The sequence below is a fragment of the Gadus morhua genome, chromosome 11, assembly GCF_902167405.1.
Source record: "Gadus morhua chromosome 11, gadMor3.0, whole genome shotgun sequence".
NCBI lineage: Eukaryota > Metazoa > Chordata > Actinopteri > Gadiformes > Gadidae > Gadus > Gadus morhua.
This window is the reverse complement of record NC_044058.1, coordinates 16,115,258-16,141,533: the sequence shown is the minus strand read 5'-3', so window position 1 is coordinate 16,141,533 and position 26,276 is coordinate 16,115,258. Positions and strand designations below refer to the sequence as shown.

Below are 26,276 nucleotides of genomic sequence, written 5' to 3'. Positions count from 1 at the left end.
ATAAAACCATTTTTTGTATCTTAGATACGAAGGGTTGGGTTGATTTGGTATCACAAGTCGAGACAGTGCATGCCCGTGAGTCACAGTTCATCACCAGCATCAGCGTGTTTCCTCTTCCTGGAAATGTTTCATGTGTAAGGGTGTGTCTCTCGCTCTATCTCTAATGCTGACACTGCCTTCATGGTTCACTGTGGAGGATTTAGTAGAGCCTAGTATTGAAGCATACTAGGAAAGGAGTGTAGAAAGTGTTATCTAGAATATGTTGCAAGGCCTTTTGCTCTAAAACAGACAGGGTTTTCCTTGTGAGGGATGTACAAAATAAATGCTGAGCAGCAAAAAGGGAGATCTCCACCTTGTTGTAAGGGGGAGAACACACCCAAAAGCAAGTACTGCACCTGGACTCGCCCACTATGCTACCCACACACACACACACACACACACACACACACACACACACACACACACACACACACACACGCACACACACACACACACACACACTCAAAAGTGTGAGTTGCTCTAGCCTTCGGGAACATAAAATAATAAGGCAATAGGGGTCTAAACTAGCATTGCTCCCACGGGTGAACTTCACTAACGACTTTAACAACTATGTTATGGAGTCACGTTTCCATGGCAACGCTATACGACACACCTCTGACCTCTGTTTTCATTCGTCGGTGGAAACAAATGGGGGACCCTGATTAGGTAGGTGACGTTGACCGCAATGCGTCATCCAACGCCCAATGGCCGTTCCACGATGGAATATCACCTTGACCTGCAGATAACTGCGTGCTTCTTACAATGTGTTACCCAACACCCACACTACCTCTACTACTGCACTGTCAGGACGCGTCACTGTGCGGACTACCAGCCACGTATTGAAGCCACTGTCTGGGTGGGGGGTGTCCAATGTCAGAAAAGCACAAACAGGTTTTGGGAAAGGTGTCCAGGGTTTGTGCCCACAACAAAGCAATCACCCGCCCTACCGACATTGTGTGTGGCTTAAGCAAAGATCAACAAGACACGGGATAAGGAGATGTCACATTACACTGGGCAACTAGTGGAGCCTAGAGGCACCATGAAGTGAGCGCAAACAAATGAAAATTAAAACAAACATAAAGGCCTATATCTTTAGCTAGCAATATTCTTTTATATCCACACAGTTATCATTTGAGATCCTGTGGCTATTCTTATAGGGACTAGAATACAAAGTATTTCCATATTTTGTGGCACTTTTAAGCAAAATAATTATAGTACAAAATTCCTATATACAGTATATATATATATATATATATATATATATATATATATATATATATATATATATAATATATATACATACAGATATTTGGGATATTTATACTTTTAAAAAGCACTTAATCTGAGCGAGTCAAGAGTCCGCCCACATGTGTATAATAAGTGCCTTGGGGTTTCTGGTCAAAACATCGGCCAAAAAAAACCTTCTGGTGTGTGAGAAAAGAGGTGGATCCTCGTTAAAATGCATCTGGCCAAACCACCGGGGAGAGCAGCCCTACTACTTAAAACAAATCTTATTTCCATGCCAAAAAACTTTTTTGCTATGAAAAATGTGAGATGTTGCATAAAATGAATGATAGAGCTCATCGGCACTAGACATCACTTTACCTTAGCACTGTACTAGTTTCAGCTTCAGCAGCACTTTTATCTCCTGATCTGTACGTATTTTTAATGCACATATTCAGCATTATGTTAAAGAATATTGAACACTCAAACCTAACCTTAGCCCATCAAAGAACCCTGGGTTCTGAAAATCACTACATTTATATGAAGTCAATTGAAATTGAGCACCCTTGCCCATCACACGTATTACAACGCCTAGATTAATATAGCCCAAGGCAAAAAAAAAGAGAGATTCCCAGGATTCAGTCACCTTTCCTGCCGTCCGTCGCTTTCAGCTTTCCCAGGTAGAACCCATCATCCGAGAGCACCCTGTCTCTACCTCCGCTGTCAGAGGAAGCCATCCTTTGCCTCTGCTGCTGAGTGTTCATAGTGTCTCAGGGATGCGCCTTCAGACCCAACACAATGACAAACAATCCTCACTCTCTTCTGTAATCCCTTGTGTTTTTGTCCCCTTCTACGAGATCCCAGTGGTGTCGTCTCTACGCTGGCTTCTGTCCGTCAGCGCCTCACAAACCCTATGGTTCCTCTTCCTCTTCTCTCACTCCCTTACTCTTCTTGAGATCGGCTCAGCCTCTCTTTCTTTCCTTCCTTCTTTCCCCCCCCCCTCCTCTTTGTGTTTCATTCAAAGTAAATGGTGCCTGCGGGCTACGGAGTCTGGGCCTGTCGCGTGCGCTGTGGGTGTGTGGTGTTACGTGGCCGTGCACAGTGAGGACATTTTGGGTAGGGCTGGGGACACACCCCCTTCCTGTGCCCTTCCCCTGGCCCCTGTGCACGTCGTGTCACAGACCCGACTGCCCCGCGCCCTCACTGTATGGCTCGCACTGGTTGCGCAAAGACAGACATTGCACTTGCGTATGGGCCCTGCAACGCCCTTATGTGTGACTCAGCATACATGCAAAACATTCTAACGCACAACACAACAGGGTTAATGCCCATACAGACTGAAAGTGCTGTGTGTGTGCCTGAGCTGTGTGGAACTTAACCCTGATGCGTTTCATACACCACTAATGTCGACATGCCCAATGATATGGGCAGATACTATAGGGTGATGTAAAGAGTGTGAATACTATTAAACGTGTGTTCACGAAGCTGAAGAGATTGAAACACTGAGATCACCAGGAATCCACACAAACCTGCATGGATGTGCCAATAAACACACACCTTTGGTTAATTATTCCTTACTCCCAATGTTCCCAGCAGATGTTAAGAAATGGAAGTAACTTAACGTGGCAATAAAATGGGGCGGGGGTGGGGGGGCAGATAATGAAGGGAAAGAATTTATAGATTCAATACTTGGTCCTATGTAGTGAACCCTTTTTTGTTTACTTTGCGCTTTTGCAGCTCAAGTTCATCTCAGTAACACTTACAACAAAAACAACACCATAACCCTACATTGGGAGTCGTTTAATAGTTCTGTATTGTACTAGAAACTGTAAATTCAAATCCATCAATCAAAACCAAAGTAACTACTCTGCTTTCAAGACCGCTTACATGTATATGAATGTACTTCACAAATACTTTTACATGTCATGCAATTGCAATATGTACACAATCCTCTTATAACGGCTCCAGCGGAAACTCCATCAGCGCCCTGTCTCTCCTTCATAATCGGATATGTGCTGGAACTAGGGGTGGGTATTGCCAAAGAAGTCACGATTCGATTCGTATCACGATTCACATGCCACGATGCGATTATATCACGATGCATCGCGATACTTGAATTATTGCGATGCATTGCGATGCATTGCGAATTTTCACTGAACACTGTTAAAAAAAAATTAAGCCATTACCAGTGGCTGACTGGCTGTGTATGATCTGGATAGTGTGTTCAATTGATAACTCAAAGCAACTGAATTCATACATAGCTGTATTTATTGAAACGACTATTACTGGATACACTGACAAGAAGTGCTAAGGATCTATAAAACTTAAAATAACAAAATAAGGATAATCAGTGCCGTTTACATGGCCTCAGTGGTCCTTTAAACCAATGAAATGAAAACATTCAAACATTTCCCCTTTTGGAAGTAGCTGCCATTATAACAAAGATATCATTTCATAAACATAAGAGGACAAACTGATGCCACAAAAAGTGAATAGGCTTTATAAAACTATAAAAAAAAAATTTTTTTTTTTTTTTTTTTTTTTTAATTATTCATTTTTTTAAATTAATAATCGATTCTTGGCGTCAACAATCGATGCAGTAGATCGTGAAAATTAGAATCGCGATGCATCGTCATGACGATTATTTGGCACACCCCTAGCTGGAACATGGATCAAAGTGTGGGTCCTTGCCAGTCCTCTCTTCCAGGGCCTGTGCCACTAGCCACGGGCCTAGGAGTTCTGTTTCGCCCACGCTGACTCACATAACGTTCCGGGGCATCGAAAATGGAGGTATTCCCAGCAACCTGTGCGGACACGAGGTGCTCACTGGGGGATCGTGCCCACGCTTGTGTCAATGAGGAACTCGTTGTGGTAATCTTTCAAAGCCACATTTTCAGATTGTGAGACACACCCTGATAGTCCCACACAATGTCTGGGCAGGCTGAGGAATTAGGGCGTGGGGATCTAATTAGACCTTTACATGGAAAAGAATAACAGGCTTATACTGGAGGTGATAATGACGCAACACTGAATAAATCATCTTGATCTTGTCCCCTATGTGAGCATTAAATTACGTTGCTATAGCTTACTGAGGACTGTACAATGGAACGAATCAGCTTTTAGTAAAATACTGAGACCATGAGTGACTTGATATGGTGAAGATGAGGGATAAGATGATATCAAGAATGCCTCGTCTAAGAATGCATCCATGACCAGACTGACTCATTAAGCTTTGCTCCCTCCATCTATGAAATATAAAATATGCTTTTATTGAATTTCCACATTGGTAAAAAGCTTTGTGGTTTTGCCATTGCTGCTTAGAAGCAGCCACCCGTCTGTTGGAACAGAATCAACCCTTAAACACATAAAGGACAGGTTTGAGTTAGGGTTGATCCTGGCAGATGTTTGCATTTTTTTGGCAGTGACACGAGCACAGACACCTCTTTCATTTGAGGAACTATTCTCAGTCAGGGGGGGGGGGTGCAATGGGGGACCACAAGAGATCCACAAGGGGCGTGGCCGAGGACAGAGGAGAGAGGCCATGTCACTTTTTGGTCATGGGATCCTATTCCCCAAAGAGAAACATATAATTACAGCCATAACATGGCTATTACTGTGCTCCACAGCGTCCAGCTTCATCAAAACTATGCTATTCCCACACTTAGTGAAAAAGGAGCAGATAGTACTCTTTGAGAATATTGTTGCAAGTTCTCACCGAGTGATCAATCTCAATCACTTATTTTCAGGATTTTCTTTCTCGAAGCGAGCATTGTAAGCACTGGAAGCGACATGTCATCATACTTTGTAGTAGATTAATCACTATAGTGCTATTGTGCGTTGTTTCAGATGGCGTTACTGGTAGACTCTTACAGGTTTTCTTGACAAATGGACACAGACCATTTTACTAAGTATAATAAAGGGCCTCTTTGGGACAAGCACAGTCAAAGGAAAACGAAGAGCATTTGTACAAAATCCTCTGCATACACACTTTGAGGGATTGAGACGGATAGGGAGCTTAAAAGAGATAGCACAGGTAAAGAGAAAACTTGGCCTAAAAAAGCATTAGGTGAAGAAAGACCTCAGAGGTGATGTCATGATAGCTCCGCCCACATTTCAACACAATAAGCTTTTCACAGCCTTTTTACATTAAAAAAAAGGCTGTGAAAAGCTTTACTGTAAGCATTTATTAAAAGGCAAACACAGTTTTGCCTTTGTGAATGAATTTTATCTCACACTACACACTGTGAGATAAAATTTGTCTGAACCTAAAAGGGAAATTGCAGAGCAGGGGATATGTTTTAACGAATGAAATACATTCGTAACACCCGGCAGATATAGAGGGTCTAACAGGCTGTCCGACGCGAGGCACAGCTGTCCCAAAAGAAAACAAAAGACATCAGAGGAATGTCAAGCATGTACCAATTGTGGTTTTTCAAACCTCTTGGCCACTGAAGTCCTAGGGGGACTTGGAGAATGGCTGGTTTGACAACACCAATCATTTTAGACAAAGAAAAAGACTGGGATTTGTTCTAACAGTTTAGGTTACCCAACAGCACTCTCTCTTCAACCAAAAAAGGGCCGCTAATGTTTTTCTCTCCCTCTCTCTCTCTCTCTGTTCTTCGTTAACTAACCAACCCCTCCAGTCAAGCTTTTACAGGTGAGAACAAGTGAAGGCATATAATCTGCGGTCTTGGCCGCCACCCCTGAAAAATAATGGAATGTGTAAAAAAAAAGAAAAGAAATGAGAATCATGGCCCCACCCTCGGATCAGGCCTCACCTTGTTTTATCCCCTCGCTCCTCGGCTCTGCTGGGAGCAAACAAGGACAGTGTGCAGAGCCTCCCAGCACCATGAAAGGCCTGGAGTTAATAAAGGTCCCCGGAGCGGCGCTGGGAATGTCGGCTCTCAGAGTGGCAATTCCATCAGCTTCAATTCACTCACGGTATAAACTAGGATTAAAACGGCTCTGTGTGTTAGGGAGACAATGGCCTTTTGCTTGATATTTAATTTCACCAGCCCCTCTTAGCCTGCCCTCTGTATACATGCGTGTGTATTTGTATCACAGAGATGTCTGATGGTACCGTGTGGTACAGTGTTATCCTTATAGATCTTCCGACCGGCAGTTCATTTTAGCCCGCCTGGTCCCATTTAGCACAGACAGCGAGGCCCTGCGACTGATTTAAGACTGTGTGAGCCTCTGGATTAAAGCCGACAGCTGAGTCTTACATTCAGCTGGTCGAGACGATTATCTGAGGAAGGTCCCTCCTTTTTAAATTAACTATTGTGTCTGCAGACACTTGAGTTGCTTGACGGGTGTGCTGGATTGGCAGTACGCCTCCCTCTGTCGGTGACAGTATTGAACTACACTATTAAACTATTACCAACTATATACCATTAGTTTAGGGAAAACACTTTCTGAGTAATTGCTTTAACTGTTGGGTTTGCTCAACATAAATATGAGCTGTAATTAATGGATGATATCAGCTACTATTTTTAGTATATAACATCCCCTAGTGGTATTTAATATCTGCTACAGAGACTTGGATTATGCTGACATGTGGAAATGTGGAAAAAGGGGAACATAACAATGTGTTGCTGGGGTAACAAGCTACAACACACAGTAGTGCATTCGGTAGCAGTAGTTCATACTGGTTTTACTCATGGTGTATTTTTAGTTGGTGAGCTGTTGGGAGTCTCCCACCTCTGACGTATTTAACTGGCAGGAAAAACCCCATTCCTCGTTCCACCATGTGGAATCCTAGACATGTAGCGTTATTGTAGGACCACTAGATGGCACTCTAGAACAACCACATGGCTTCGAAGTTAGCTTAAGATTTCTTCAATAGATTCATTTCTCTAAGGTAGAAAGAGAAAGGAAGAAGGAAAGTTAAAAAGAATGAAAGGAAAACCTTCTTTAATAGGTCCATGAGGAAAACAGATAAGAGTAAATAGAAAGAAAGACAAGCGGAAATAGAGAAAAGAAAGAAAGGCCAAACTACGTTTTTATGCAATTTAGGCCAAAATTCTATGTTTCTAAAGAATAAATATGTTTACATATGTTTAATAAAAATATTAAAATAGCCCAGGGCCATTTTGTTTTACATAAGGAATCCTGCTATCTTCCATAAACCAATATATAATTATATATGGGTCATTTGTTGACTCAACAAATGAGTCAGCATAACACACCTCAGCGGGTCGCCTCTGGGTAAATCACTTAAGATAATAAAAAAACTGCCCGAATAGACTAGACCGGGTACGACATAAGGATAGTCATTAAATTCCTATTAACGGGTTAACATTTATTTCACATTCCAGTGACGCTATTGCAACAGGCTTTACGTTAGTTATACCTTTGAATACATTCCAGAAAGATCCCAGTTCTTATGAGGGCTGGCGCAAAAGTGTTGGGAGTGGTCATAACCCTTGTTAGTATAGGTTTATATCCAGATGACACATTTATGGGACAGATTTACACACTACTGCTCAATCAGGAAAACCGTAAAGAGATTTATAACAAATTGATAACCTATGAATTTAATAATATATTAATCCTTGGCCTAATTGTAGGACAATAAATTGTGTATTTTTATCGTAAGCTTACATAAAATTACCTTAGAATTAGATTGTTGTCGGTTCAATGTTTTTTGGGCAGTTAGTAGTCCCCATTTAATTAAGATTTTACTAATTTGATATATTAAAAATGAATAAAGTTAGTTTTGATTGATACCGATCATAACTGTTTTTATCGCCTGTTCCTACTCACCTAGACAACACATTTTAGTGTACAAATATCTTCTCCTTTCTCCGTAGCTCAGCGCATTCAGAAAACCCCCTTGTGTCCCCATATATCTAATGCACAGGGTCTCAAAAAATTGTGAATCTGGGACATCCCCAGCTCCTCTGGCTGCTCCCATTCCACCCAAGATACCAACACGCGTCTCTGCTGTCATTTAAGATGTGCCAAGTCCATTCCTTTAGGGGTGGACCTCTGTCACCTGTGTCACCTGTTGTCACAGCTGACACCTCAGGTGTCAGCTGTGACAACAGTCACAGCTGACACCTGAGGTCAACAACCATTTAGTAAAGATCAAAAGTTATTTAGCAGCCCTGCCCAACGTAGTCCTACAATGCCCGCTAAAATGAGCTATCCCATCTATTTTTTGGAGGTAAACAACTGTCTGAATTTGCAAACATTATTCCTTATTAAGAGGTGTCATTGGTCTAGTCGTTAAAGAAAGTTAAAGATCTATTAGAGGTCACAGCTGAGAGGGTCCTCGGTCGCATTTTAAAGAGACATGGACCTAAATGTGCAGCCTTCTCGTCTTACACAGAATGACCTCTGCTCCAGAGCCCCCTGGATTGGCTTCTGATGCCGTCGCACCTGATAGGGACCATAATGGCTCTGGTCCCACGAGGAACACAGAGCAGCTGAGATGGTCTGGTATGAGAGCTGGGAGTGGGAACTCAACCTGTCCCTTTTTACAATCATTAAATGTTACCTATCATTTGAAGAAAGAATGCTATGCTGGAAAAGGCTGAATGGAGAGATGAATAGAAGAGAAAAGGAGAAAAGTTTGTTTACTGACCCACAGCTTCCATACATATGTCACAAAATAGAACAGCTGCTTTTCAAAGGTAACATGTCTGATCTGTTACACATGTCATGCAATGGCGTCATTAAAATGCCATGATCTTTAAGAGACATATTTCACAACCGCTCTGAGTTAACACAGTGGATGCTTTTAAATACCATGAGTGGTACCAAGAGGTCCTCGGGGAGGGGGTGAGGAGGACGGGTGGGGGGAGTCGAACAAAGTATAAATAAACTAAAGAGCCTCAAAGACTGGACAAACATACACATATATTTATATATATATATATATATGACTAAATATATATGACACCGAACCTGGAATATAAATAAGTAACAGTATTTTAACTGATCGTTTCCTGGTGCCACCCCTGCCCAATGAATTGATGTGTGTGTCTGTGCGTGTTTGTGTGTGGTTGCGAGTGTGGTGCTTTCCGATCGTTGACCTTTATCATATCAACAGGAAGTAGGGCTTGGGTGCCAATGCGGCGACAAGCATGGCTTACTCCCACAGGGAAGGTGAGGTGTGTGGTCGACGAGGCTGCGTGAGATATCCAATATTCAAAACAGACCCACATACTACCCCCCCCCCCCCCCCCCACACCCCACCCCCCCGCCTACACACACACACACACACACACAGATCCCAACAGCATCTGAGTTGTGTTTGCATGACCTGGGCTGACACATGACGACACGAGTGCATGGAAATCTGCTGTTTGAATAACTACCGTTGCATAGAATGCATTGCTGGAAGTCATAGTCTATCGAGTATTGGGAATGCATCGCTGGCGTTATGCATGTTGAATGTGTGCGTGTGCGGGAAGAATGTTCACTTCACTTCCCCCCCCTGCCCTTTCTCCTGTGTGACCTTTTCCTGTGTGACCCCTGGGGGTCCGCGGGGTCAGGGGACAGCCACGGGTGTCACTGTTCCCACTTTCACAACGACAGCCTGGAGGCCTCCCCCTGCAGACCGGACGCTCCTGCCTTCTGGCCCTAAAAACCATCCTGCTCTCCCAAGGACACATTCTGTTTCTCTCAGTCTGGCCTCCAGCCCAACACAAGCCTCCCACAAAAAAGAGAGTTCCTGCTCATGACGAATAAAAAAATCAACGGCCACGCAAAAGGAAAGTGTATCAATCGACGGAGCAATTAAAACCGTGTTATATGAAATGGACCGATAATTATGAAAAAGGACGACAGAACGAGAGGCTTTTCTCAGAGACGTGAGATCAAGATCATCAAGATCATGCATCACTCTTGTAATCTAATGTAAGCATTTTTGAAAAACGTAAGGCCCCACCCATGTTTGGAAATCCGCTGCTACCAAGCCAAGGGCAGACTCATTGCGAAACACAAACTTGAATTTCTGGATGGTCTCAAAAGGCTACCCTGTTCACACCAACAGTAGGCAACATCCCAACCGAATGATCTCTCTACTCTCACTGCTGTACTATGCTTCAGGGAGAGAGAGTATAAATGAGGGAGAGAGAGAGGGAATGTATGAGAGAGAGAGAGTTTACATGATAGAGAGAGGGTATATATGAGAGAAACATAGAGAAAGAGAGAGCGAGAGCGAGAGAGAGAGAAAGAGAGAGAGACAGTAACGTGGCTGTTATGCTGTACAGAAGGCAGTGGAAGGGGACAGCTAAGACCAAACAAGTCCCACTGGGCCTGTGTTAATACCCTCACTGTAGAGCAATGATGAAGTGGTGGTGGTGGTGGAGGGAGGGAGAGGGGGGAATATGAACCATTCTTCATACTGGCAGGATTGGCAGGGTCATATATTATTATCAATATTAAGCAAGTTGTTTGATACTGCTACACAACTAGTATAACAATGCTTTAAAGGTCAGTGTTATAAAGTAATAAATAATAAATGACCTGCCCATTGTTGGTTGTCACAACCTTAGGTCAAGTACTAGATTTGAATGAACGGCCACACCCGTCATTTACATGCGAGAGGTGGTTGGAGGTGTCGTCTGTCGGCAATCCCCTCCCTGACAGGTGCACTACTACTGTTCCTTAACAAAGAGGCTGTTCAACAACAGAATACGTTTTTTTTGTGTGTGTGTGTGTGTGTCTACTATTGGGAGGTGGGCCATATTGGCAACCGTCATTTAGCCTTTTTGATTGCAGGACAACAAGGGCGTTGCTGGGAGGTTAAATGAGTGAGAGGTTTTCACTCTCCGGGTCTTACATATCCCTGCAGTATAGGACAATACTGTGGGCTTCAGTTCTGTGCGTGTCTCTGTGTACCGAGGGTTTAAACCCGCTGCAGCTGCAGAGACAATGCACACTTCAGTCACACGCACACAGATTCAGTGACATTAGCAGACAGGTCCTGTGACATGGTCTGGGGTCACGCTTTGATCCTGTGGGATGAATATCAAAGCAGGATGGGGGCCGGAGGGGCACGTATGAACTTATAGCCATGTGATAATGGCGGCACGTCACACAATCGGCACGCATGTCAAGCTAAAGGTGGCACATACTTGTGGCCAAACAGAAAGTTATGGGGATGCAAATGTGAACAAGAACACATTCAAAAAAGATCAACATCGTCACTTTGAAGTGGATGTATAAAGCACAATAACCATACAACCGGTGGTTTATTGTCAAACTGGGTGTAATGAGAAGACACACAACCAATTTAAAAAGGTGGGCGGTAAAAAACTTTTATGTCCCTAATCTGCTAATCGCTTCCTCCTACTCCATTACTATAGTCACTTGGACTCCACTAATGCTGGTGTTCCTTCTGCCCTACTGTAAAGCTGCTCTCTCTTACCTGGTCTCTTTTGTTTTCGTGAATACCACACTGTGATTAGGGCGGCTATGTGCCCAAACAGCACCAGGGCGGGCAGCAGCGTACAGTGTCCCGAGGGGATAGCTGACGGCATTGCGAACCAGACATAAGTTAAGAGCGAGGCTTTGGTGCCCGGGACAGCTGGTCCACCCTGGAGTAAAAGGGGAGCGGGGCCGGAGTGGGTGTGGCAGGGAGCCTGCTGTTCTCAATACCATTCAATGTATTTTTCATTTTGATGTTGGAGATTTTCTTACTCATCCCAGCTTTTCTTTATTGCATGGTCATTCGCATTGTTTAGGACACATATCAATATCAACCAAGAAAGCAATTGCCATTAAAATCTCAGTGAGCTATCGACTGATTATTTGAGTTTCTTCTGACCCATCTGCCGAAGGTTCCTGGAAATCAACTTTGTCGTTTCCCAAGATATTATTGTGATGGTCAGTAACTATGTAACTGTATTTCTCTTTTTTCACCATATTTTATCTATTTGTCTTGATATCTATATTGAATCTCTCCCACATAAGGATACAGTTACTCAATCAAACAGCTTCACGGTTGTATCACAGAACAAAGCAACAATAATATGGTACTACATATTGTATGTACGTGTAAACACATCATAACATTCATGAGGTCTATACATAGTACACACCTCCACAATGACAGCAAACAACCATGGCTTCACCCATGTGTGCAAGACAATAACAGGTGGTGACCAAAACACACACACCCACATACACAAACACTGACTCAACGGAGTCACTCTTCTGTCTTAGGTCCGAGTAGTTTTCTGTTGCACATGGCCCCTCAATATGTCAGAGTGGCAGGAACAACACTTCCCAAACCTATGGGTCAGCCTTTCCTCTGAAGCAGCACATATCCACACTGTAACATGAATAGGAAGTTGGGAAAAGAAACCCCAGCAAGAGTTAACCCTGAATGCAAGTACCCGACCCGGTGACCACCGTGGTTAAAAATGGAATAGAGACGGTGCCACACAGTGACACTCGTTGCTCCCAAGCTCGGCGTTAAAGTCGTGTGCGTATTGTGCCATGTAACGGTGTGAGCTGCCTTGTTTGTTAGTCTGCGTACGTGTAGTGCCCCTTCAGAAGGAGAACAATATTTCACACGCTGGCTTTGCCAGAAACACACGACTGATGAACAGACTGAGTGACCGAAGGACTGACAGACAGACAGACAGACAGACAGACGGACAGACGGACAGACGGACAGACGGACAGACGGACAGACGGACAGACAGACATACAGACAGACAGACTGGGAAGGTAGGCAGACGGACAGCTAGATAGATGCAGTAAATTGACACACCATTCCTTACGCTATCGACCTACCAGGTATGATCTTCATCTACGAGACAGGACGGAAATGGTGGAAGTAGCCGTTGGTTAAAGGGAAAGTCAGAGAGACAGTCGTGGAAAGTGGGGAGAATGGAGGGGAAGGTAGAGACTTCTGTTTGTTCTCGCTCTTACAGCCTTGTTTCCCCCTCTGTTGAATCTTGACAGCCCTGCCTGCTGCTAGGATTCGTCAGCCCTGCGCTCTGGTGGTCTCATAGTTAGCCAGGGGAGGGGAGCGCATTGGGAGGGGGGGCTGTTGGGGCACGCCACGGCACGCCAGGGTGTGTTTGTGTGTGGGGGTGGGGGGGGGGAGAAGGAGTGGGTTCGGGGTGGTGGTGTGGGTGCCCAAGAGGAGAGGTCTGGAAATTCTGGTGACAGGTTATAAATATACAGCAGATCCAGAGGATCACGCAGTGTCACTGTTTGTAACTGATGGAAGCACTCTGGGGGCCTGCTTGGATACACTGGCCCCATAGGGACACACTCTCTTCATCTCCGGCACTCATATGCTCTCGCTATCGCTAGATGATGACGAGGGATACTTTATTTAGAGTTATTAAGTCAGGGGCCATGAAAAAAAAAGTGATCCACCTAATTCCCAATTTGAAGAATCAGGATATGATACGCTATAAAAGAGATCATAGAGCGCTAATATTATCAAAGCACACTTGTATTATATTACTGTTCAGAGAACATTGATATAGTCGATTACATACTCGTTTGTGGGAAGTGAGACACTGGACAGTTTAAGAAGTTTTGTAAATAAACAGCATCTATATGAATTGAAACCGTGACTAGTAACTATAACATGATGGTGCTACAGAACAATACACAATACAACTGGCATGAGGCAATGTGAGTGCACTCAGGGCCCAATAGGAGCTGGATAGGTGGAAAGTTTTGCATGTGGATTTATAACCACCCACAATGCTGAGTTCCTAATGCCTTTTGGGAGGACAGCAAGGCATAACATACTCTAAATATAGTCAAGCTTTAACCTACGCAAATGGCATTGTAAATTGCAGTGTTGACGAATGAATAAGAATGCCCAGGACCAAGTGCCCTGGGAGAAGCAGTGTTTTGACTTCCCTGATAACATTTGGACACTGATGAACTGTCAAACGTCCCCGGTGAAAACCCCGTTTCCATGTAACAACACCCGTGTGATACATTGAGCCATACTCCCAGAGAGATCCCAGAATGTCAAAGTCATATTGTCATCATGAACTTTCTGCGCAGATTCACTGTATGTTGTCAGAAGACTACATTATAAAAACATTAGCTTTGTGTAAAATTACAGCAGACTGAAGACACGATAAAGAACCTAAATCTTTCATGAATGCAAGTTTCCTCATGTGCGTTTGCTCTAGGGTTTTCCAGAAATCATTTGATTTTGCGCCGCTATATGCAAATCAAAAATGTTAATCTTAATTCATTAATAAGAATTTTACAGTCTGCCATTAAATCCGCTTCCAGAATTGGCAACAATAAGTACAAAAAGTTTTCAAGGGACAGAGGATTATGTTCCGCCTTCCCAGTAAACTCCACCACTGGGCTGCTGCCTTCTGCGTCATGAGCTTGTTTCTCAATCATAAACTGCCGACTGACGGCTCACATCTCATGATGAGCCGACTGAAATAGCAGATGGGACTTCACAGGTGGAGTGGCCGTGAGGAGCAGACAGGACCGGGTGGCTTGGTTCCATAATTTTAATGAAACAAGAGACAGTGAGCAGATAGGCTTTATGAAGGTTATGCAACTTTCCATTCAGGCAAAGCCTCCACATGGTTTATAGATTGAAGGCTAACACGGTGTAGCCCGCCAATTTTATTGATTTTCTGTCGTATTTCTTGAAGAAAAGGCCAGGTTACAAATTAGACCTTTACATCTAGCGGTCCAGGCGATGAGTCATAGACGACAACCAAAATCATGTGCCCCTGCTAATGAAAGGGAACAAGCAGCTAGACTGGCCCTTCATTTCATGAATCACACAACTATGCAGTGGGCATACTTTCAGGGATGGAAATGCAAGGGAAACTTAATGTCATGTCTGGATAAGAAACGTGGTCTAATTGCCCCTGGTGCCATGTGCAGCAGACACGTTTCAAATGGCACCGTAGGCACGACAACGTACAACAAGAAGCCCCTTGCTGTTCAGTTTAGGTCTACAGTCAATGACAAGTATGATGTGGAAGAGAAACAAGGCAAGTCCAACATGTGTCCAACACATCAGAGACTAATCTGTCTCAGATTCTACATGACTACAACTACAGACGCCTAAAGTTTGAGAGAGAGAGAGAGAGAGAGAGAGAGAGAGAGAGAGAGAGAGAGAGAGAGAGAGAGAGAGAGAGAGAGAGAGAGAGAGAGAGATAGTGGGACAGACAGAGAGAAATAGTGAGTCAATAATGAAAAAGAGAGGGAGACAGAAATAGTGAGACAGTGAGAGAGATATATACAAAGAGAATGAAAAAAGTTGAAAGGTGACATTGACGCCGTTAAACTGTTTAAGGGTGTGACCCGAATTATGCAATAATCTCTGCATGAAACATGGGATCTCAACAAGACTTTTTTGCAATGCTATTCACAGTGGACAATACACGCATGTTTGTATGTATTTGTTGTAGAAATATAGGCTGTGTTAGACCTCTACTAACTCTTAACGGTCAGTAGATGTCAGCAGTGAGTTAGCCAATACAGTGGACACTGGCTAGGACAACACTGTGGCAGGCCACTGTCAGATCAGTCAGCCTCATATATCACAGAGAGAACAGCCAACAGTTTAACAAAACCAGCTTAGCAAGAGACAAATTCAATGTTAGCAGTAATTTGCATTATGATTAATAGATATTTTTTAAAGAGGGTATTAACATGCGTCTTTTACTATGTTAACTGAATGCAACGCTTCTCACAATGAGTGCATTATTGGTTTGGGTTTGATACATCATTTTTTAAATATGAATTTCATCTCAACGCAAAAGGAACTGCTTATATTATGACTAACAGTTGAATAGGAGAACAGGTCCACTAATTTGATCCAGACCGAGCCATCATGTGTGGAACCAAATAAACACACCCATGCAACTGTGAGCAAAGTCTTCCAATTTCCTGACTTTCTTTTGCTCCCTCTCACTCACTCGCTCACACCCAAAACAGGCAACGCCCTTGTGCATTTCATTATCTTCTCTGTAGTTCCAAGCGGTCACAATGCTTTATTCAGTTTGTTAAATGTTGTGGAATGCCAAACCCAACACCCGGTCAGTCAGACGAAGACATTTCAGTTAAATATGACATTTGTGTGTCTACCTCTGAAAGGCCACCACTGACTTGTTTGGGTAATGTGTTCTGAACATTCTGGAAATTGTAGTTGTTGCCATTGCCAACATCAGGCAACTGAAGTTGGCAACTGAAGTTGGCAACTGACTTTGGCAACTGTCAGGCAGGCAGGTAATGATAATGTCTTGTTTGCATACCTCCTGCATTCTAACTGAAAAAAGATGTACAAGTGTAAGGGAACTTCCACTCTTTACATTTATATCTTCCCATAAGAATGAAGAGAAACCAAGAAAAACTCAGAATTGAAAGTGCAAGGAACACTGTGTTACTCTGGAAGAGAAGCAGAGAAAGTTTCACACCCTTTTCTCTCAAATTTTACGCCTAAAACTGTATCACGCACATCCATCTCCATAGGGGCCGGGCAGGGCTACAGCTTAGCTAACAGCCCCACCTTGTTGAAGTCATCACAAGTCTGGATCATCTCAGCTGGCAAGCCTAGCGAGATGGCCCCTGAGATTGCAGTTGTGACCCACCCCTCCCTGCATAGCTCAGTGTACTACCCTGAAGACTGAACCTATCAACACTAAGAAATGGCTATAAAAATGTCTTGATGCATAGCTCAAAGTATGATGAATAGCTAACATATTCTACCGATGAAGATCAATACCAGAGGGCTGTACGCCCATGTGCAATACATGGCTTCTCAGTGTCTCAGAAAAACAGAAGAGAGTTAGCAAACTTAATTACTGGACTGACTTCTAAATAAAAATGATGTAGCATTTGAGCACTTTAAAGAGAGGTCAAAGATACTTCCAACACACAAATACAGAGTGCAGAACACATATCGTAGGCTCTGGAAGATTCGTAAGCCGGAAATAAATAGCCCCCCTTTAAACCTCCCACCCCCCATAGAACTAAGGAAAACCAAGCACCAACAATGACATCACAGGGAAACGCGAAAGGACAGTGGCAGCAAGAAGTGCAACTGGCAAGATATTAAACAATCCAACCTTCTATGAAGTTAGGCCAGGTTTTCTCCTCAGGATCCTCCAGAGTATGGTCCCAGTCTTCCTCAGGTGAGGCGCCATATGTGCACACAGGCGGAGCGGCGTTCAGGAGCGCTCGTTCAATGGCAAGTTCTTCCAGGACGTCCAGGTCCAGTTCCTCTTCCTCCTCAACTTCCCCCTCAGGTTTGACAGCTGCTGAAGGTGGTTGGGCCCCATCTTGATGGCCAGCTTTATGCTTCACCTCAATGATCTCTTCCACGACTACAATCTTCCTCCTCATGTTGGCCTCGTCTGCTTCTGGACCAAGAGAATGACAGCTGTCCACGAGGTGTGCCTGGGAGGAATCAGGTGTGGCAGTGACAGAGGGTGTGTCCTTCTTCAAGTCTTTTCGTTGGTCTTGTGGCACAGGGGCCTGGGGGACTGAGAACGCTTTATTTTCTGCCCTCTGCTTTCCTGCCTGAGCAGCAGAATGTAGTTCTGCAGCTCCTGTAATCTCCCCTTGCTTGAGAGACGGGTTGGCCTGTGCCTTTGCTCCAGTCGGCTCTGCAGCTACTGCTGGTTCTGCTGACGCTAAATCTCTGGCTGCGGGTGCTTCCCTCACAGAGGAGGATGTTTTTGGTTTCGGGACCTCCCGCTTGATTTTTTTCACAGAGAGCGGGGCTGGCTCCTCCTCCCCTTTGTCTGCCGGGGCCTCAGTGAACACAGCTGTTGCCTGTCTGATTTCTTCACTGCACATTCTTTCAGGAGTAATCGTTGGATGGCCATCAGTTTGCCCTGTGACCACGGCAGTGGGAGCAATGGCCTGGGGCAGAGAAAGTACATCAGTGGAGGAAAGTGGCTCTTCTGCAGGAGGGGAGACAGCCTCTGTGTTTATGGTTGCTTGAATGCGGGCCTGAGCTTGCTTTTTCGCTTTCCCTCTCTTTTTGCCTTTCAAAGATTCCTCAACCACAATGCTTAATGCAGCAGGGGCTTTCACCTCACACTCCTCAATCATTTCCTTTGATCCTGAAAGTACAACAGTGGCTTTCTCAACAGGTTTAGTGTTATCTAGAGTCTCTTCAACAGTTACCGTCTTGTGCACAGTTACAGTTTCCATTCTAGTGACAGTCACTATCTCTGTTTCGGATGTCGAAGTTTCCTGGTGGGTTTTTACAGTCAGGTTGGTGTTGGTGACCCCATCTTTTGAGTAAAGTGTTCCCTCTGGAACTTTGCTAAAACGTGTTCCCTCAACCTTGTCTTTTACTTCTGCAGTGCCTTGAATCTCCACTGGGGGAACTGCAGCGAGAGCAACAAATGATTTAGAGACAGTCTGGTCCACAATTGGTTCAGGAGATAAATTCACCTCAATAGACATTTTGGCTTCTAACTTATTTTCAGCATTTGACGGTCCCCCAAGGTGAACTCTGGGTGGCAGTGTTGGTGTTTCAGATGTATCTTGTGTAACATCCAATGAAGCCTGGTTGACAGGAGCCTTATCTGCAGTCATCTTGACGCAAGGTATTTCTGCAGCCTTGGGTGTCGTAGCTTTCTCACGTGAGGATTTCTTCTTTTTCTTTTTTAATTTGGAGCTTGTTTCATTCTGAATGTCTTCTCCAGCAGGAATCTCTGCTAAGACAATGCTAGCATTATTCTGATCAGGAGAGCATTCCTTTTTCAGCAATCCAGCTTTTTGTTCTAAGGGAGCAGAAACTTCAGAAAACATCAATGGTTTTTCAGCTTCTTCCACACTTTTCCCGATAATATCCCCTTTACTCTTTGTCTCCATAGCAGTGCTCGTTTGTGATGAGATATCCACTGTTTTCCGGACAGTTTCAACTTCTGATGTGGGGGGTTCCAAAGTAATCTCTTTATTAACCTTCTGCGGCAAAGCTTTTACAGGGAGACTCTCTGCTGGAGATTCATCAAGCTTCTGAGCTACTACAATTGTTGATCGCTTTTCCTCCTTAATGGGATCTGCTTTCAGAAGTGGCTTGTTTGGGGTCTTTCCAGCTACAGGATTGAGCTTGCCCTGAGTTGTAGTTACTTTGGTGGTTCTAGTGATAGAACATTCAGCTGTCGTGGTCCTTTGTGCAGGTCCAATTGGTTCCTGAACCATCTTTACTTCTCTTTGTTCTTGTTTAATCTCTCTGGGGGGTTGAGTGGAGATAGCAGGCTTGCTGGTGGTTTTGTGATCTTCAGAAAGTTTAGGGATCTCCTGATGTTCAGGCCTATTAGTTACCTTCTGAGGCTTCTCTTTAACAACTACAGTTTCAACAGGGGCCTTCACCTCTGCATCCTTTATTGGTAGAAGAGAGGCATTTTCCACACTACTCTTCTCTTCTTTCACTTTTTTTGTGAGAGGAGCGGATGAGTATTTAATTTCACTATGCTGTATAAGATCTTCTTTAGCCTTGTCTTTCTTTGTTTCGTTGGCAGAAAACTGAAGAGAAGCCTTTGAGGATACACTCTCACACACAGTTACCTGTGTTGAGGAGTGGGTTTGATCTTTAGCCTTCTTAGCCTGCACCACATGGGCCTTTCCAACAAAGATCTCAGACACTGGACTCTGTTGTGAGGTGAAGAGGGGCTTGTTGCTGCTGACAGCAGCAGTCTGCTGAGAAGACATGTAGGTTATTTTAGCCTGGCCTTCACCAGCATTGGCATCTCTATTGCTGAAGCCCCTGCCTTTCATATAGAGCTGTTGAGGCTGGTCCATTGTTTCCCATGATGCTCTTGGTCTGGCTGGCTCAGCAGCAGCTGGGCGACCTCTGAACCTAGGGGTTCTATCACTGTACCCTTCCTCCTCTCCCTCTGCCATCTTATGGCGGTAGCCCTGGCGCTCAGCTAGCCCCTCACGGCTTTCTGACCCAGGCCTACCCCCTGGCTTCGGTACATACGACGTAGGGCCTTCAACGGTCTGGACCTGTGCACCACGACGGGAGATGGGAAGCATTGCTGCTGGTCTCTTTACTCTCTGTAGGGAGGCAGGGACAATCTCTGCAGGTAGGCGCAGATAGTCACGTAGGTAAACAATGCCCTCATTTGAGAGGTACCAGTAGAAATGCCTCCAGGAATATGTTTCCTTCACATAGCCTCTGGACTTGAGGGAGAGCATGGCCCGCATCACCTGTAAGTTGCTGATGCCTGGTATCTCAGGATGTTTTGTCTGTGGCCTTTTGTCCTTCTTGGCCACCATCACACCATCTCGAAACAGGAGCTCATAGATGGCCCTCAGATCCCTGAGGGGCATCACCATTCCCGCTACCATTGTGCTGTATGTTCTACTTCTCTTTCAGGATGAGGAACAGCAAGGAGCTGAAAAGTTCTTCAAGAGTGAAAGTTTACTGAATGGCCTCACTCGTTGGTACGTGAAATGATCCAGTGGCAAAACCAGCTGCCACGGGCTATTCAATTAGACAACAAGTATTCCTTTAGTTGTAGTGTCTTTCTTTAGCTTCTTCTGTTTGCTTTTTCCTTTTTAAAAATACAAAAACAATATGTCGTAAAAGGCATTCCAAGGTTTTCCAGAAGTTTTGGTTTTCCTCTAACACAGTTAAGAAAGTACTCTTTCCACAACCGAGCTGGCTGGGACGTGAACAGTCTGTTCTTCCGAGAAGGCAATGACAGAATGGAAGAGAGGGAGAGCGAAAGCGAGAGAGAGGAGTGTGTGTATGTGAGTAAGGGAAAGAGAGTGCAGCACTCCGTTCAGCTCCTCCTACCTTCTCTGTCTAATTCTGAGGAAAAGATGGCATGGAAAAAAGTACCAAAAGACCTCAAAAACACAGTCCAAAAAAAATCACGACGCAAAAATTAAAAGGGAAAACATTCTGAATCCTCTTGTAAATGCTAGAAAGTATACGAGCGAGCGGACCAAATGAATGGAACAGTACACCTATGCAGTGTGCCTGAGCACATGTCCTGTTGCTCTGTGGACTGTAGAGAAACGCCCATGCACACGCCTCCTCCAATAAACACACATACATAGTCACAAACAGACCAGGGCTTTCTGACACACCCACACACTCCCCTTGGCATGTCACAGCATTCACTTTAAGAAGTGGGCTGTGAATTAGAGATTAGTGGCAGGACGGATAGACAGGCCTTCGGCATTGACAAGGATGCAAATGAAAGACTATTATCCGGTCGTGCAGCATTGTTTCCAAAGAGTTATTCAAAAACTCTTAAGTCCACTGTTCAATGTTTTTAATTCACATTTTACGACTGTAATTATTGTGTCTAATATAGGTTTACATTATAGAAGAGATATAATTACTCAACTGTGGTAAATAGTAGATATGATGTTGGCTTCAGCTTAAAATGCAGCTGGTATACTGCACAAAGCTATTCATATTAGTGTTTGTTTGGCAGGGCACTTAGCGACCGCCAGGTGGAGGAAATGAAAGAGGCTGACCACCTCAGGGTGACTCATTAGAAATGACGCAACCAACTGCAAGAAGCCCCATTCCCTTCGCTTCTCTGCTGAGAGATACTTAGGTCGCAAAGCCTGAAAATAGCAGTGAACCCACAATCTCTCCCACCCAACTATATAAAGAGAAGTGCATTATGGCTAACCTTTTGCAAGCTAACATGAACATGGGATCATATTACTACTCCCTGGATCCATTTTCTCTTTCCTCTGTGCATCTGTCTTTCTTTCTCATCTCTCTTGGTCTGTCAGTGAGTGTCTCCCCTGCTCTGGCATATCTCCATATGAAGAAACTAGAAGGGTAGACCACATGGTGCTGAAAGGGAATCTATATTTTGCTGCATGTAACTGTGAAGTGCAGTGTTGCAGGGATTATAGTAAAATGAAACTCAAAAGAGTGATTCAGTTGTGAAACTAGTGGTTGTGAATGGGAGGTAATGTGAGGCCTATGCCGCCAATGTCTGAAACCACACACCATTCCACATGCAGCCACCAGTGGGAAACTGTTTTGATTTTATTTGCCATGGTGACCAGCACATACTCTGACTCATTCTTATCAGAAGAGTAACAACCTGTGAATGTGTAGCACTGGACAGCTGAACTACATTGTCAACTTCCAGACAGCTGTCTGGAGGAAGCAGGCCAACTGTATAAAAACTGCACCCTGCATTTGCATTTTGTCTACCTAGCATCACCTTTCAGCTCATTCAAGCCCAACAGCTTAATTATAGTCCTTACCTGTGAGCTTTAGACGCTTGGTGTCATTGGGTGTCATTTCATAAAACTTCTAAGTGGTTGATTTCAAAGTTGCGTAATAACAGTGAATTATCCGGCCTAAAAAATATCGGATGTAAACAAACACAATGAAAACAACCTTTTCGGAGACATCTATTCTAAGATTTAATAGACAGTGCCTCTGGGTAGTGCCAGTAGTAGCTTTACCTGTATGATTAGGGCGATGCAAAATCGTTGGGTTCAGCACTCGGCTTGATGAGAGTTGCCAAGCAGGGACATGGCTGGAAGGTATGCAATGTCTTTCCCAACAGCCATACCACCGCGTGAATCAGTTCTCAGAGTCTCTGAGATCTCTGAAAAGTTTTACGTTGAATTAATCTTGAGTCTTACAACACGACAGAGTTATTATGTGCATGTTTGGCTTTGTCTGACAACAGAGAAAAGGTGGTAAAAAATGCTAGAATTGTATGAGCATGAGTGTTTAATGCAAATCAGAGGTTTGCATTGCAGCGGGTTCTTTGCATTTTTGCAGTGACAGCGGATGACAGGAGCAGTGCTTGCATCTCTCAGAATTTCTGATTGCCTTGGGTTAAGAACAGCACAGAAAGCCGACAGCACAACAGAGAAAAAGGCCTGGCCTTAACTGCAAACAAAGCAATCCATGATGATTAAATGCCAGACAGCCATTCACTTAAGACATTTGTGTTGGGTTCCCTCTCATTAGTGCTAATTTGCATCATGATGGCCACTGCTTTGCTCTCAAGGCTGCCAATCAGTATAATTTAATGCATTGCTCATGCACAAAGTGTTCAGTGAACAGTGAAGTGTTCAACAAAATGTGCTAACTTGGCTTCAAGCCCAGTCCCGAGTCATCCTAGTCATCCCAAAGTTCAATATCCTGCCTTTCTTTTTCCCCCTCTATATGTGGAGTGTCACTTCTGTTGCTCTTTATACTGGCACAGCATACTGGCATAGCCTCTCCAGCAACCCTGTCAAGATTTGACATTGGGTTATTCTATTGCAAACAGAATGGATCAACAGAAATAGATCACAACTATAAGTGAGCTTCTAGTCTCTACTTGTATCACCAGGTTCTATTTTGTAACTATTCAAAAGTTTCTGCAGAAATATTTTTTTGAAAGTAATGCCAGAATTGAACCCTGATTGTGTTTAGTCAATTAAAGTAACTTCACTTGGAAGGACTGAATGAATGAACAAGGTTCCCGTGCACCATTCTGCCCTTCTGCTTCAGTGTCTCAGACTTCCCCACTGCCAAAAATAGAACTGACAGGAGTACTAGTCCACGTCCTGGCGCACAAGGGCCTAATGGTCCAGCACACGTGAACCCCCCTCTGATATCAGAGCCCAGACACTTGAGCCGGTTCCAAGGAAAGGAAAGGTCAGGGTGTCATTTGGTACAGAGGGTTGATTGTGACAGAGTGAGGGTGATCCTCAGAAATCACACTGAATACCAACCTTTCCAAAACGGGCCTTCATACTTCGGTGACCTTGGACACACACACTATCACCTCAAAATAATCATGTCTGAGGTCAAAAGTATTTACTGTCCCACAATAACCTTTTATAATCATCAGTATATACACTTGAGTTATAGATATTTGCTCATTTTGGAGCTGTATTCATTCATAGTTTTTTTAACGGAGCCAAAGAAAGTGGAAAGAACAATGCATGTTACTGTGGTCTAATATTCAAGAGGATCCCTATATGGCAGAGCCTCTTCAACATTAGGAGAGCAGATGTTCTCGAGTTAGTAGCAATCAAGAGTTTTGTTATTACAATCCCTGTACTGCAGAGTGGCTGAGTTTCAAAGTGCAAGCAGGCTGCTAGAATATTTATATCTATAAAAAAATCTTCAACTCATTGTCTCTTTTAAGTGTAATTAAACAAGCATACTGAACTCAAACTCTATCCAGTGGTTGTGGCAGACCGATCCAATCCAGTGCAAATGTCCACCCCTGCGTTTGCGTGCATGAGTGTGTGTATGAGTGTGTGCATGAGTGTGTATAAGTGTGTGCATGAGTGTTTGTATGCATTGAAAAGGGTGTGTGTATAGTTAGGCATATTTCAACCATGAGTCTTGAGGAAACTGACTAGTAGTGTAACATTAGCTATGAGGAAGAGTTCCTGTTTTGGTCAAGGGCAGAGTAAACACCATGCCAACTATGAGCTGTGTTATGAGGAACCACACACGCAAGCATACAGACATAGACAAATTATCTGGGTTAAAGGATTTGAAAGACTTGTTTGCATTGTAAATCTCACAACGGCTCGTCCGAGTTGTTTCACAAACATCCACCAAAAAACCACCGGTACAATTTTCCCCTTTCTTTAAGTACAAGAAGATATCGCTTCTTTAGGAGAAAGGAACATGTTTACGAGCTACAGGTCAAGCGTCGAGGCCGACCCCTTCAGCCTAGTGGCAGCTGCTTTCTTTCAAAGGCTGACGTGTGCAAGAGGACTAACACCTCGCACTGAAGAATCTGTCAAAGCAGCTGAAAAGGGTCTGTAGGCTCCATGTCAACCTGTATCGGCACACAGCACAACCTGCATCAGCACACAGCAGAAGGCCAAGGACCCCCCCCCCCCCTTCTCAAAATTATAAAGATTTCAGAGACATTTTATAAACAAATGCTCCTACCGGAAATAGCAAAAGATACTCTAGTCTTAATTGAAGGTAGGTTTGAAATAGATTGCAGGTTTAAGTTGAACATGGCTTCACAACAAGGATGAAATTATAGTGTTGAAATAGTATTTCTTCAGCCATGGCCAACTCACTCACAACATGATGGCACACCTACTGTATTCTGATTCTTGCTCTTTCAAATAAGATATGAAAGAATGGGTAGATCAATCGTAGATTACACATTGGTCTGGGGAAGCTGCTGTCATTTTCTTCAGCACAAGAGGCGTGATCAACGGGCCTTGTTCTGTACGCGATTGGCTGCTTGCCGTCGCTTCCCTGTCGTCAATGTGTTAAAACAGCCAATAGCGCGCCAAGGGGAAAAGCCAGCTTGGTGATTGGCTCCCGCAAAAACGTATCGGAAGCAGAAAGAAATGTATTACTCTTCTCCTGACCTTTCTGTCGGGCAAATTCAAATCGCCGGCAGAATAGACGAGGCTACCCAGTCTAGTAGATATCCAAAGGTAAATACAGACTTCATACAACACCACTGAGTGTATTTTCAGTGAGTGGAGGTGCCCTAGCAAAAAGGTTGCATAGAGCAGGCACGCCAAGTAGAGCAGAGAAAGAAGTCTCTGACTCACAGGAAAGAAGAACACAATAAGTGTTTAACCTTGGGGTATGTCCACCACAGAGCTAAATGTTGACAATGTAATGATATTTAGGTTACATTGAAAATAGGTCAATAGAGGAATCATTGAGTATGAGATGTGTGCTATATGGAGGGGGGTAGGGTACAGTGATATAAAGCAGAGGCACCATGATTGGCTAAAAGAGAGGTGGATAGTTTGGCAGCATACACTAAACCTTTGTTTTTAATGTACACTATTCTAAACACTGGGCACATAAAGTGTTTCCAGACAAAGAGCCTTATGTTTTAGGAACTGGGGAACGAAGAAAAAAACAGAGTGAGAGACAGAGGAAAAAGAGAAAAAAGGTGTCTTTGGCATTTCTCAAGCTGCAGCTAAAATAAACAAGCCCCTGTTCTCGGGTAATTAGGATTTTAAAAAAAAGGGATAGTGGAAAGTATATGTTGAGTGATCGACATTGGGTGTACTACAGCTGAGGAACTATAAACAAAAATGATTGCCCTGAAATAAGTCCCGGAAACTATTGTTACTTATGTTTATGCAAC

General features: G+C 43.9%; 1 protein-coding gene across 1 annotated transcript in view; it reads right to left on the bottom strand.

Moving 5' to 3' along the window:
• Window positions 1-21,186, bottom strand: part of LOC115554019 (plectin-like) — a 58,191-nt gene extending 37,005 nt beyond the window's left edge. The window contains 1 exon segment of the mRNA XM_030370609.1: window positions 17,304-21,186. Within this exon segment, the coding sequence (XP_030226469.1) occupies window positions 17,304-20,547 (3,244 nt within the window). The 5' untranslated portion in view covers window positions 20,548-21,186.
• Window positions 21,187-26,276: the final 5,090 nt, after the last annotated feature.